General features: G+C 40.3%; 1 protein-coding gene across 1 annotated transcript in view; it reads right to left on the bottom strand.

Moving 5' to 3' along the window:
* Positions 1 to 14,218, bottom strand: part of LOC115352798 (potassium voltage-gated channel subfamily KQT member 1-like) — a 506,833-nt gene that overhangs the window by 216,518 nt on the left and 276,097 nt on the right. Inside the window, exon 12 of the mRNA XM_030041436.1 lies at positions 3,443 to 3,518. Coding sequence (XP_029897296.1) covers positions 3,443 to 3,518 — 76 coding nt within the window. The remainder of the gene's footprint in view (positions 1 to 3,442; positions 3,519 to 14,218) is intronic.

Here is a 14,218-nt window from a genome sequence, read left to right as displayed (position 1 = left end):
TGTGGAGATGGAACCAAATGATTCCCATTACTGTCAGTTAGAGTCATGTCTTCATGTTACCTCATACTTAGCAAAATATTAGACCTTCACAGTCTATTTAAAAAAACACAAACCCAAGATATATAATTTATCTAAGACTATCGTGTGCAATATCTCTTGGCTCATTCCAAAACCATATGTTAATCATAATGTCAGAGAACTGAACCACAGAGATAGGCCCAATTCATAACACTTGGACCCAGAATCAAATGCCTCTAAAGACTAAAGATGTCTGGTGACAGAAATATTATTGCTTAAGTAACGGGGAGGACAGATGCTTTGCCTAAGTCTGAAGATTGCTGCATGTAGATTTTGCTTGCGCTTCTTTGTCTTTAATGATACCTACGAGGTCAGAAAAAAAGGTCCAATTCAAATAAATAAAAAAAGACAGATAAAAAATGCAAGAGAGCTAAAAAAACTCCATCTGCCTGGCTTTATTCCTGTTCTAATGAGAATCTAGATGCTTCTGCCAAGCTCTGGTTTCTTGCTATAACTACTAAGGCAGAATTTTGAAACAAGTCTAAAGAATTTGCATAAAGCAATAAGGTTATAAAAAGCGCAGCATGGTAAAATTTTATCGAGTAAAATTAACGTGTGTGTGTGTGTGTTGGAATAAATGCAAATGATGTCCTTTCAAAAATACCGGCATGTTCAGAGCCATACCAACCCTTATGGGAAATGTGGGGCAAGATGTGTCCTTTTTGGCTCTGACTCAAGAAAAGAAGAAAAAAACGAAAGGTAAACTGCAAATCTAGTAATTGGAAATTACTGAAAACAGCTCATTAGTCATCTTGTTGTCTGTTTCCACTCTGTCACAGCTTCAGCCAGAGCCATTAGCATGCACCACTGCACACATGCATTGAACACCTACAGTATGTGCTGGAGTCATGCTTGGAAGGCGGCCACAGGATCCTAGAAATTTCAAATGAAAGCATGGAACTGGAACGGAAACAAATCCTGTGAAATGAATGAAGAAGCAAAAGCTCTTCGTGATAAAATGACTTCCTTGCGCTCAGCCGTCAGCACTTACCTGCATTATTACTTTCAGAAGAGCTCATGGCTTTGGTAGTGTGTGTGTACATCTATGTGCATTTGTGAGAAGAGAGACTTTGCGGGGGAGGGAGGTTTCAGCTTTCAGTTTATCACCCTTTTTTTTTTTTTTTTTTTGCCTTCCTCAGCTTCACATTTTGCAGACGCTGACACATCACTATTTCTGGCCAGAAAAGCAGCCTATTGTCTTCACCCAGAGAAACAGTGCCAGTATCACTCTTTAGATTGACTAGCGGGGGTGCTTTGAGAGCATTTTGGCTAAATCCTCTGTCCTTTCCTTTGGACACTCTCTATTTAAACACGATGCATGGCGCAGAGCCTAGATGTGCTGGGGATTTTTCCCCACCTCCCTCCCCTCTCCCCCATGGCTACTATGTGCATAATTAATTCTGCTCATTCCCAACGAAATTTCTTTTCTCCCTCAAAAGAAGTCCTCTATCTGTTATCCCTTTCACCAAATCATCAGCTCTGAATCCTATACTTGCAAAGTACTGCACACTGCAGTCTGCCTGAGTCCTCTCTAAAGCACAGTGTAAATATCCTTCCAACTTTCACCGTTTTTCTTTCCTCTTTTCCCATAAAGCTTTAGATCTGAGCATCTTATGTCCTGCCAGACTCTGGCACAATCTCTTGTGATGTTTTTATTAGGAAATGCTAGTACAATAGAACTTAAGGTGGGAGGTAATGGGCTCCCAGGGAGGTGTGGTAAATGCAGAACTTGAAGAACTTCTTTAACTTTCATTTTGTCTATAATCCCAAATCCTGGCCATTTGGGCTCAAGCATTCTACATCCAGCGTGCTTAGAGCTCCTAATGCAAAACTCAAAGTAATATCACCCGGCTTTGAACTTCCAAAATCTAATCAGCATGGGGAGTCCTATAAGCTATATTTCACAGCCCTAAGAAAGAGAAAAATGTAAGGTAATTCCTCCTTCTTCCTCCCTATCACTAAAACCAACTCACAGAATCCTCCCCATAGACCAATCAAGTTCAGTTTTTAAGGTTTGGCATGACTGCTATTAGCTGCCAGCTCCAGAACATTAGGTCTCTGGTGGTTTGAAATATCCTTGTTTTTATCCCAACTCATTTATATACTGATTTTATTTTCCAGGAATGGTGTATTTAATTTTCTTTCTTTTTTTTTTTTTTTTTTTTTTTTAGATTTCCTGTAGTGTGTTTTTCTCTCTGATGTATTTACAATATAATCCTGCTCTCTTGTTTGCTGAGTTAAACTGACTTCTCCTAGTCTTCTTTCATAAGGTAAGGTCATCTGAAGATACATTTCTGCATGAGCTTGGGAAATGTATGTGCTATTCTGTCTGCCCTAATTCAGAGTCTTTTGAGTGCTGTGAGCTTATCTCAGACTTCTATCCCTTGCAATTAAGTGCTCAACTCTAATCAAACTTGCTTGAAATTTAGGTTCTTGCTTTATCTTTTTAAAACCTCTTCAAAAGGATTATGAAAGTTGATTAACTTGCAGTGGACCCTCTTGGACAAAAAAGCATGAACCTTCAGGTGGAAATAACAGGGGCTTTGAAAATCAGGCCAGAAGTTAATTATTCATTTCCATGGCATCACCAGCACATGGGTGATGAGAATGATGATACCAGAATCACATTCCAAACAAGTTTTATCATAATGGGCCTTAGTAAACAGGCAAAATGAGAGACCTTTTCCAGTACAGCACATTTAGTTTGAGCACTTTGTAACCTGATTGAGAAATTTAATTTAAGACCTTGTAAAGACAGCAAATTTCCAGAGGCCAGATGCTCCACAATTTTATAAAATATGGCCTCTCTATGATGTCCCATTCTGGGAAAAAATTTGGAAATGTGGGCCACAAATGTGAAAGCAACTTTACACGGCATGGTATTCATCAGTAAGGTCTATTGATCTGTCAACCATACATAGCACGCAATTAGTTGAACATTCTCTAACCAGTCGTTAGATGGTCAGTATAGACAGTAACAGTATTCTAGCAGGCACTCCAACAGGGTCTTTCCTTTCACTTCTTCTAGTAGATGGGTAAGTAGTTTCTATATTGGTCAATATAGTAAAACAACCAACCAACCAGAAGCCTAACAAAACAAATGCAGTAAAAAAGAGAAGTGAAAAATAACTATGCTGACTCCATAAATTCAGAAGGTTTTCGTACCATACTACACCCACGGATAGTTCATAGTTTTGCCCACACTATGAAAAAATCTACATAGGCTAAGTATGAGGCCGAGAGCCTAAACAGTACCTTAGACTTATTACAACTGCATGCACAAAGACAAGTTCACTCTCAGAGCACTTTTAATGTCATATACTTAAGCTTACAAATTGTACTTATGGTTAATGGTGCTGCTTACCTGAAATTTTCTTCTGGCCACAAAATACTGCATTCTCCTAATGACTTTTACAGCTGTTCGATGTGCTTCAGTTAATCTGCCAAGAAAGACAGACACAGACATACACCAGTGGGGTTAAAAAAAAGCAGTAAAAATTTCTTAATGAAAGACGTTGACTCTAAGCACCAAAATCTACAAATACGTTTTATGTCTACAATGCAAAATTGTAGCATAACACACTGTGTGTGCATGTGTATTTTGTTCTGTTGCTTTACCCTCTTGTATATTGTGGTTCTAAGTATAAAAAACTGATACACGAGACAATGAAAGCAGGTGTACAAAGATAATACATGTGGAGAGGATTAGACAGGATTACTGTCAATGCATACAACTGGCATCAGTTTGAAGAATGTGAAACGTTTTTAGAACCATGACTGCATTCCTTATTTTGCATTTATTGAGTGTTTGCCCATGAGCTTTATTGCACAGAAATTAAGTCCTTTAACAAGTACTTTGAATTCTCTAGGAAGGAAAGAAAAATTGAAGTATCACAACTAAAAAAAAAAATTAAAGTTAACACAACACACCCTCTCAGCACACGTGTGTGTGTGCATGTGGCTGGCTGTATTGGTATTCAAACACAGAACTGGACATATCATTACTTAGCAATATCACTTCACCCAGAGGATACTATATTTGCAGAACATTAATTGTGCCACTTGGCTGGCAATTAATTACCACACTCTTTTATTTACGGTGAATTTTGGAGGGGTAACTGTAAGAACAAGTATTTTATTTAAGCACTGACTCCTTCCCCATGGAGGACTTCATTCATTTAAAATGAGTGAACTAAAGCAAACAAAATTTCCTTTCCAAGGAAGCCGCAATGTTAAGAAATCTATGTTCTATACAGACATCATCTCTGACATGTGATGATAACCCTAGGAAAGCTTGCCAGCAAGTTTCTCAAGTCTCCTGAAAACACAATTTGCCGCCTCTTCCCAGTATATCTGACCGGGGAAAAGGAAGCATTGGCTAGGCCACCTACTTGGATGCCACAGTTTAGAGAAAAAGTCTTTACAAAGTGGAAAGATTACAATGTATTATTTCAAAGTGAAGTAAATAAAAGGTAAAACAAACAGGGACTGTAATTAAGAACTAGCATCATTGTTCATAATTTCTCTTTGATAAAATTAGTGCTTCTGTTTGGGTGAGATACCACAGCCACAGAAACAGAGTTTTTAAAATAAGCTTTCAATAGCTTTTTCTTGCTCTTTCTATTTCAAGTCCCAGTTTAATATTAAATACATGCACTAATATGTGTGAAACTCAGGTGTCTATACTGCATATATCCTCACACTTCATGTATCTATGTATATTCATGCACATATCCATATATATACACTCACACATGCAAACACACAGAAGACAATGCAGGGTGAGCACGATTCAAGAACTATCGTTGTTGTATACCATCAACAGCATTGCTAAGTACGAATCTTTGCATTTGTGTAAGCCCATCAAAGGGATTTCAGAAGTGTCACTGACGGACTACCAGTAGTTTAGCCTACAGGACCTTTATTATGGTGAAAGAAAAGCTCTCAGCTTGACGCTCAGGGCTCCAGCTGAGCTCCTGCGGCTGGTGACTAGAATGGAGACAACGTTCTGCTTGTAAATGGCACATACGTGATAGAGAAATCTTTGTCTGTCAGCCCGTACAAGTAATATATATATATTTTTATAACCAGAAAAGAATCACAATTTAGGGTTTAGGGTTTAGCCTTCCTCCTTTTTGTTCCAGTTAAGATAAAAGCTTGAGATTATCCCCTAGCTCTAAATGGTGTGAGACTTCATACATATACTTAAGAAGGTTTTTTTTTAGGGTAACCCATATGAGATAGTTCATGCATTATTTAAACAGCCTCAAATATATAAGCTTCAAGAAGTCAGAGATGGAAACAAACCAAGGCAGTAATTTCCTCCTAATTCCCCTCCTTCGGCAGAAATCAGGGCTACAGAACTTTTTCCAATGTGTTACCAAGTTTAAGTGTCCAAAATGATGAGGTTGACTCTTGGAACCTGATGCACAGTTGAACAGGCCTCACTTTTAGAGAAAGAAGTTATTTATTTGTGAAATACAGCAAAGAAAATCACCTGACTATAATTCAAAAGCACTTGATATTGGCCTGTCCCAACTGGCAAAATTCCCACCAATCTCACTGGGAGCAAATTTTGAAAAAGGACTAAGTTACAGTTCAGATTTGATAGTCATTAGCATTAAACTGAAGGACAGAAATACATGAAACCTGGCTTTAATGGAAAAAAGACCGCGTGAAAATGTGCAAACTGGTAGACTGAGATATGTGGATGTGTTATCTTAATTGCCTCAATAAATGCATAAGGAGCACAGCAGCTCTAGATGACAGAGAGCAGCTCTAGATGAGTTAAACTCCCTGCTCTGCATAGTAAGCAGAGCTATCCTGACGGGGGGCTGTGGCAGCGTGGCTGACTGTGATCCTAAACATTTTTGGAGATTTTAGCTGGTTTTCATAGTTTCTTAGCACCGATGACCAGAATGGGTAACTACAGCTGTTACCGGCAAGGTTACATTTAACTCTGTATTTAGCCCAATACGTTTATCCTGCTAAGCCTTATATTTTAGCCCAAAACCTTGGATTAGGCAAAACCCTTTCAGCCTTGAGGGTGTCAGTCTTTTACATGCCAGAAGCATACAACAGGAGAGAACAAAAGGCCAGAGACACTTTAGGTCATGCTTTAGTAATGCTCAATAGAAACACAACAATGCTTGCCGTGAACCTCCTAAAATATTTTGAGATACACAACTCATGACACGACAACCCAGGGGGGTGTGGTGGACACCGCACTTGCACGCTCTTTCCACGTGGCATTTTCTAATGACAGAAGACAGAAATGGCCAGATCTTCACAGGTATTATGGTGCCTAACTCCCATGGAGGTGAAGGTTTAACTACTTTGGTAGCTCCAGCTCCCAAATGAAGTCAGTAGGACCTGAGCACTTGCTCTAAGTAAGAATATGGGTGGGTGGGTGACCATACCTCCACCTCTATGAAAGCAACCAAGCTCTCCTGCCTCTGTGCAGCAGAGGGCAGTGGCACACACACACTAGGAGATGCTTTCCAGCACATTAAAAAAATTATTTAAATTGTTTAAAATCTTTACCCATAACACCAAGCATAAATGCTAGACCTCGTAAGGATGGGGTCCATGCTGAGGTGGAGCGTTACTGTTGGGTGGGTTGTTCTTTGTGTATGTTTTGCTCAAAAGAATATGATTAGAGTTTTATTGGCGGACAACAGTGTACGTTCCCATCCTTTCACCTAAACTACAGATAGGAAGGTTTTGTTAAAACATTCCCCCAAAAGACTGTAAAGGAGAACAAAATGACATTTGAACAGAAGCAATCAGGATTTTGGAACGTTATAAGCACATAAAAAAATTAATAATGGGAGCTTGTAACATCTGTAACTGTAACGGATACCATGAAATGTCTACTGAAATAACATATACTTGGATCCATAAATGGTACTGACATCGTCTATAACTATGCCTTCACGTAGGACCCAAGCCTTGGACCCATTTGCAAACCAGCACGTGTGCCTTACCTTTCTGTTAACGGATCGCCCAGCAGGATGCTCAATTTTAAAAGCAGTCAAACCTACCCCTAATTACGACGAGTCCTTCCCAGTTTGGCTTATGGACTCCTGGGCTGTCGTATCACTGTGGTAGGGCAGGGAAAAAGAGGAGCGGGTGGAGGGCCTGGCCCGTATAAATTAACAAGCAGTCCCCACCCTGATCTGATCTCTCCGGCGACTATTCTAGAGGGTGAGGGGGGAAAGGGGCCCCTCTTTGCTGGCTGCCTCGACCTTCCCCTCTGCAGGTTTTGAGTATGCCTATGGGCCACAGAGCCTGGCGGGACGGCCGTGAGCCAAGGAGGCACTGCAGCCCCAGGTTTGGTCCTCTGCTCGTGGCTCAGAGCACTGTGAAAAGTCCCTACTTTTAGCTTAAAACACCTGGATGCATTTAAGGCTTTTTTGGTTTTTAACTGCAGAAAGGCAGTAGCCTAAGCCAAAGAAGCCAAACATTTTCAGTTGAAAATAATTGAACCAGAGGAGGAAAGAGAGATGATCAAATCCAAAGCAACTCTGGAAACGATCCACAGGGATTTTTTTTTTCTCTTATTTTTATATTCCGCTCTGTTTGTTAAAAGCTTGTGTTGGCCAGTTCAGACCTACTCTTTTTCTTCTTCTTTTGTATGGAGTCTGATAACTTTCAGCTTAATGTGCTTTGGAACAGTCAGGGAATATTTTAAGTGAAAAACAGATATGGAAATGGACCCTAAACACAGGCAAAGTTACAACTATTCCAGGCCATGCTGAGGCACAGCTCAAGTCTCCAAACAAGCCTGTTGTCAGCGCGATGCACCTTTCAGTCCAGAAGCATTTTTTAATCATTGGAGTTCACTTCAGCGTAGAGACAAGGGGAAGGACTTTATTCAGGCTGTGCTGCAGGACGGCTGCAGACAGTAGAGCGTGCATTCCAGGCTGGTTTTCCTGCCGTTTATTCAGGTGTCGTGAATTAGAAGAGTTATTCAGTGTAACGTAACTACTTTGATCATGAACTGTGGAAAATAAAGGCCACTTCAGCAAGGTCAATTATAGCTCTCTGTCCCAATTTGCAAAACTGGTTTGAGGATACACGCTTACAGTACCTGGATTACTGCTGAGCTTCATTCATTTGTTACGTTTTGATTGCTTAGCAGGAAAATACATATAAAGTCACACTAACTCTACTTTAATACGTTCATTGGATAATGTTGTAACTCCTGCCCAGAGTAACATACAGCATCATCTATTCTGGAGTTGTTCACTTGACATCAGTTCCTAAGCCAGCACAAACAGTGACTAGGTCAGTGATGGCAACTGAAACGTAAAGAAGTTATTTGAGAAGCTCAGTCCTCCATCTGCTTTTTTGTTTTCCCATCACATTTGATTAAGAGTATTCACTTTCTGGCTCTGTTTCTGGGAAACAACTTTGATTCTCAGTCATAACTTTAATTTTTCTCATGTACAATTATCTTAAATGGGCTGATATTTTATTGGGTAAAATATAAAGCAAGCCTTATTTGCACTGAAAACATGAGCAGACTCCATACAAAACATGAAACGTTGGCATCACAGGATACTTTTGTCTCCAGATGCACATAGGCCACTCACTTTCAGAGGCAAGATTTTTCATTAAACTGCAGATTCCCACTGTTACTGAAAGGCAATATTTAGCAGAGATGAATATCACCTATATTCAAATGTAGCTAACTGTGTAATTATCCCATCATATGGACAGCATGTACCAGTAAGTTGTTGGGGGAGAAGAAGGGTGCGAAAACAGTAATCATAAAGGACATAAACTTAGAGAGTTTATTACAGACAAGCGCGGCAGTTAGTCCATATTCAGTCACATGCACTATGTGGACCTTCTGTTGATGGAGACAAGTGGTAGAGAGAGATGGTTCTCATCACAAGAACCATAAAGAAAAGAAGCTTATATAATGAGTTTTAAATACCAAGGGAAGTTACAACGTCCAAATGAAAAAAAAAAATCTTCCTACCAATAAATGAAAATAAAATTAGTATTACCTTCAGCTAAGCAAAGCCAGACAAAATGCCTCGAGCCTCTTAAACCACTTGAGTTAAGAGAAGGTTGCAGCTTGAATCTGACATGCAAACACCTGGAAATGTCAGGCGATGATTCCGATTCCAGAGCTCACCCCAAGCCAGGGGCAGCAGAGAAGTGCAACATAAATATAATAGAAGAGGTTACCAGTCTTGTAACATTTCATCAAAGCCTTGTGAAGAACAGATACTTCTGGAGAATTTCCACCACTTACATGATGGAAACTTTATAAGACACCATTTGCACTGAGAACATTTCAGAAAATGTTGGCACAACTTTATTTTTCCCTTTATTCCTAATCACAATCCCACCTTAAACCTACCTCATCTCTATTCTAACCATATCCTTATCTGAACCTTTTCTTTTCAAGCCCACGTTTGGCTCAAAACTATAAATAAATTAGGATTGGCTTCTCTCAAAACAGAGCAGCCTGGAGGCCTATTTGGCTTCACCACGCTCTGCTGACAGCCTCAATTTATGAAGGAATGCTGCAGATTCTGCAAATCCCTCCTCAGCAGGTACAGTCCCAGGCAAAGTAGGAAAGAATACCGAAGTGACATGTTCATGGGGGGCTGCATTCTGGCACCTGGTTATTTTGCTGAAGATTTTGTGGCATTGGCTATCTCCACCCATCCATCACCATATAGTCTGCTGCCTCTTGGAATTCATCGCAGAATGCAATTGTCTCTGCTTCTACTTGTCTAACCTGGCCTTTCCCTGAAGTGAACAAGAAAGCAAGCAGATTTCCTACAGCAGTGCTCCTAGGGATTGGGGCAGGGAAGACAGATAGTGGAGGGACAGAAGAACAGCTCTGAGGAGAAACTGTTAAAAGAGGAAGAACTAGGACTTCATTTATAGGGAGCAACTGGCAAGACAATACATTCGCAGAGGAAACACCACTGGGAGAAGCAGCAGTGCAGGGTGTTTTCCTGATGTTGTCCATGAACAGAATAAAAATAGTAGAATGGTCCTGAAAATAATCAGAGGTAGATGTAACCTGCTCACTGAATGTGATTTAATGAGGAAGAAAACCCCTCAAACTTTGTTTTTCTCAACCCTAGACAGTTAGAGTTTTCAGTTACAAGTTTGTTCTGTAATATCACAAAGTGGGTTTATTGAGAAAGTGGGAGAAAAGCTCTGTGTTAGTCCCTTGCTAATTAAAATGCATAATTAAAATGAGTAATTAAGCTTACTACAGAATGCTCTTGTGTCTGGGAGCCCAACTGCCCTTGAACAACAATTCATCTGCTGAACTGTCTCTGAGAACTAAAGTAACCATTGGATATTTTGGTTACATCTTTCCTCTATGTTTTGTCGGCAGCAAAATAAAAGTGCCTGGTCTCTTTTCTGCCATTTTATTTCTTCCATTCTTCCTGCAGTGTCAGAACAAACAAGATGATGTCACAGGGATGTCTTTTCAGTGTGGAAATACAAACACGGAAAGATTTTCTTTTTTTTTTTTTTTTTTTCCTGAGCAAACAGCTTCTAGAAATTGCCACAATAACTTCCTGTATTAGCGCCGTACCATGACTACTTCTGGTCCCAGGATAGGTGAAATGCTCTCGTCTCCCCGCTGCTTCTCATTTGCTTAGAAAACAAACTCTAGCCACAACCACTTCTTGGGAAGTGGACAAACACTGACAGACAATGGCACGTTTTTACCCCACATATTACAACAGTTGCTGATTCTAGCTGATAAAGGTATTTTTTCACTTTTCTCTCCTTAAGACTTGGTCTTCATCAATTTGCCTTTTAAAAAATGCCAACAGAACTGAATGCCTAGCTAGTAAAAGGCACCGCAGAGACAGCCATCAGTAAGCCCAAACAACCTCCCAGCAGAGGAGATGCCTTTCTGGAATCCGAATAGCCTGCACAGCGGTGCAGGGGGAACTAGAATGGTACAGCCTTATTCGACGGGCTCTGGTTTGCTCACTTTAAAAAATGCCACAACCCAAATTAATGAACTTTAAGACTTCATTTTCCTCTTCACTGTATTCAGCATTTATGGGAACAACGTGGTGTTGTTAATATACACCAATGACTGAGCGCTGTATTTATGCCTCAATGATTTTCTGTCATGAGAATATAATGCCTGGCAAAGACTGATTCTCTGAAATACCAGTTTGTTTGGGGTCATTAATCTTAATTCCTATCTTGCCTGAATAGGAACTGGATAACAGTCAAGTCAGGGAATAGTTCTGAGAATTAAAACTTCAGTAGTCTTTGGGCTGCCCAAAGCTTTACATTTCTTTTAAAAAATAAGTAATTAATTAATCTGCACCAAGTACTAGGGAGAGACCCTGTGGAATTGAGCAAAATGCTTCTTGTGGTTTTAAAAAACAAAAAACCAATGGCTTTTGGCAGGATCTTTCCTCAGTAGCTCTTGTGATTTAGTAGTTACAGCAGGGGCTATGGAAACACAACTCCTGGGTTCTTGAACTGATTGATTTAACTGGCCTCTGTCTCTCTGGGTGATCTTGTGCAAGTCCTTTTACCTGGCTTTGCTCTAGTTTATAAGTCTATAAAGGAAGTGTAAAACCTAAGTCACGGAGGTGTCATGAGGCTTACTTCACTGAGGATTTTAAGGCAATCAGTGGTCCCAAATGAAGAAGTATTTTATTTATAGGATAACTCAGCAGAAGAAAGAATAGTGACAATATGTTTTTCCCTTAATGATGGTAAGGAACGAGGGACACTGATCTGCAGGCTTGGGGAAACTGCCGTGTCACTGCTCCCTAAGCAGAGGCTATTTTCCAGAGCACTCTTCCCTCTCCACCTTCACAATCTCTGCTCCTCCTCTCCTGAGCACCTGAGCAATCTGGGAATTAGCTCCCTGTTCACCAGATACTCAGCAATGCAAGACATCCACAGCATCTGAAGCCAAGCAGGACCATTAGATCATGAACGTGACCTGCTCAGCAGTGCACGGGATTGCATTTCACACAGCTGCCCTTGCCCTGAGCCAAAAACCTTGTGTAGAACTAAAGTAACTTTCCAGAAAGGCATCTGGCCTTGATATAAAGACCTTTATATACTGTTAAAAAGTGCCTTATTTGTTATTTAAATTTGTCAGTATTCAGCTTCTAGGCTCCTCTCTCCAACTGGAGTAGCAGTGATTTTAGCCTTTTCCAGCCCCGTCTTTCTCCCAGGGACCTTCAGCGGTGCCAGGTGCACTGCCTCTGGCCTGGCAGGGAGACCAGGCTTTGGTGGAGGGAAGAGAGTGTAATGGTCTCTGGGGAATTGCAAGGAGAGACTGAAATCCTAAACCATTTTTATCATTATTTTTCTGCCTGTGGTTTATGTCATGCTATCAGTAATTATAGAGATTCATAACGGAAATGCTTAGACTGGCAGGAATGGAGAATGAATGGGAAGGTCTGCGTGTGGAAGCATCAGAAAGGGAAAAACAGCATAAAAAGCCCTGTGAGGATGGCAGGTGCTTGTGGGACCTGGATTATCAACATCACAGCACATTTATGAGCAGCTTTTGGAGATACCCAATTCAGGAACACAAAGGAACAGGCATAGTCAGGAACTGCCTCTGCCTAGACCGAAAAAGGACTCCAGCCACTAAGATGTGATGGTGGGAAAATACAGAACAAGGCTGGTGTCTTAAGACACCCTAATAAGGAGACAGAGTACAGAGAATAAATCCTAATGATTCCCAGAGGTGGGAGAGCACGGAGAAGTAAAAGACCCTGAGCACTGTCAGCTCCCAAAGGCAAAAAAGGTTCAGTGGCACCTGGTTGCCATCCTGAGGAGATCCCAGCAGACACCATGAAGACTCAGTAGAGCATTACTTGGCCCTCCGTGCAATTGCAAGAACTCCTGAGCAGCCCACCTGGATACGCGCAGCTGGGATACAAGCATAGAGGACAGGCTGCTTGGGTACCCACATCGTTGTATTTGTGAGTGCATGATTACGACAGTGTGAATCGCTGAAACTAGCCATTTTAAAATAAAATCACCTTGCCCTCCTCTAATGTCTTGTATCGAGTTTTGGTACACAACAACCAGTTTATACCAGCAGAAAAGATTCTCGAAAGCTAGCTCTAAGTTTGACTTACTATCTGATCACCTTCAAATTTGCCTTTCAAAGGTCTTGTCAAAACCACATATATTCTCACAATGGCCTTGCGAACTCCCATCACCAAGTCACAGCCAACTTTTAAGCTCCAACACCAGTTTCTAGAAACCTATGTGCCAAGAACAACTATCGCTTTGCCATTAGAGGAACTGGCATTTCAAAACCAGACAAAAATCATGATCTTCCTTTTTTTAAAATTTTAGTGTCCATAAGCTATTTTGCAGACAACAGTGATCATACTCATAGAACCTCACAAGGAACTTTGTGCAGCTACAGACATTTATTAATTTTCCACCCCGTATTTCATCTATGAACATGCATAAAAATCTTACAGGCCTCACTTGCCTAATACTGAAAACATGCAGTGCTTATCAATAGTTTACTACAGAAATAAATATCCTGCTAAAAGTTGCAAGCATCACTTGTGCAAAACTATCACTGAAACCAGAAGTTTTGCTGAGCTACTTATTTCAAGAGACTTCACTTGCTCAATGAGAAACTACTTTGTGTTCAAAGATTGTGAATCTTTTCTTTACCTTCAGGAAAAGGTGGTATCTCTTGGCATATTTTTTTTTTTTCTGGCAGACCTTTAGCTCAGCCAGTGGACGAACAGAAGGAAAGTGTTCATTTACCAATTGCTCGTGACTTACTATTAAAGAACAGGAAAAATAATTTTTTCAAAGTAAGTGAGGAAATCTCTGTCTTCATGCTCTGGGGAATTCTGATTTTCCTGTCTTTGTTTCCATCCTAACTCACAGGAAAAATATTTTAAAAGTCATTATGAAACAAAAGATTCTGAAGGCATTTGAGCCTGAAATGATAATATGTTTCATTTTGTCCCATTTTAATACACGTTTGTTTTGAAAAGGAAATATTTTATCCTCTTAAAAATTATATGCATTTTATCTTGTTTATGTCCTTTTTCCTCCCAGTAACTGGGACTCTACGCTGAAGACATATACTCTACACTACATCACCAGGTGCGGAATGAAGAGCACA

Source organism: Aquila chrysaetos, chromosome 17 (genome assembly GCF_900496995.4).
Source record: "Aquila chrysaetos chrysaetos chromosome 17, bAquChr1.4, whole genome shotgun sequence".
NCBI classification, from domain to species: Eukaryota; Metazoa; Chordata; class Aves; order Accipitriformes; family Accipitridae; genus Aquila; species Aquila chrysaetos.
Note: the sequence above shows the minus strand (reverse complement) of the source record. Positions and strands in the feature narration are given on the sequence as shown.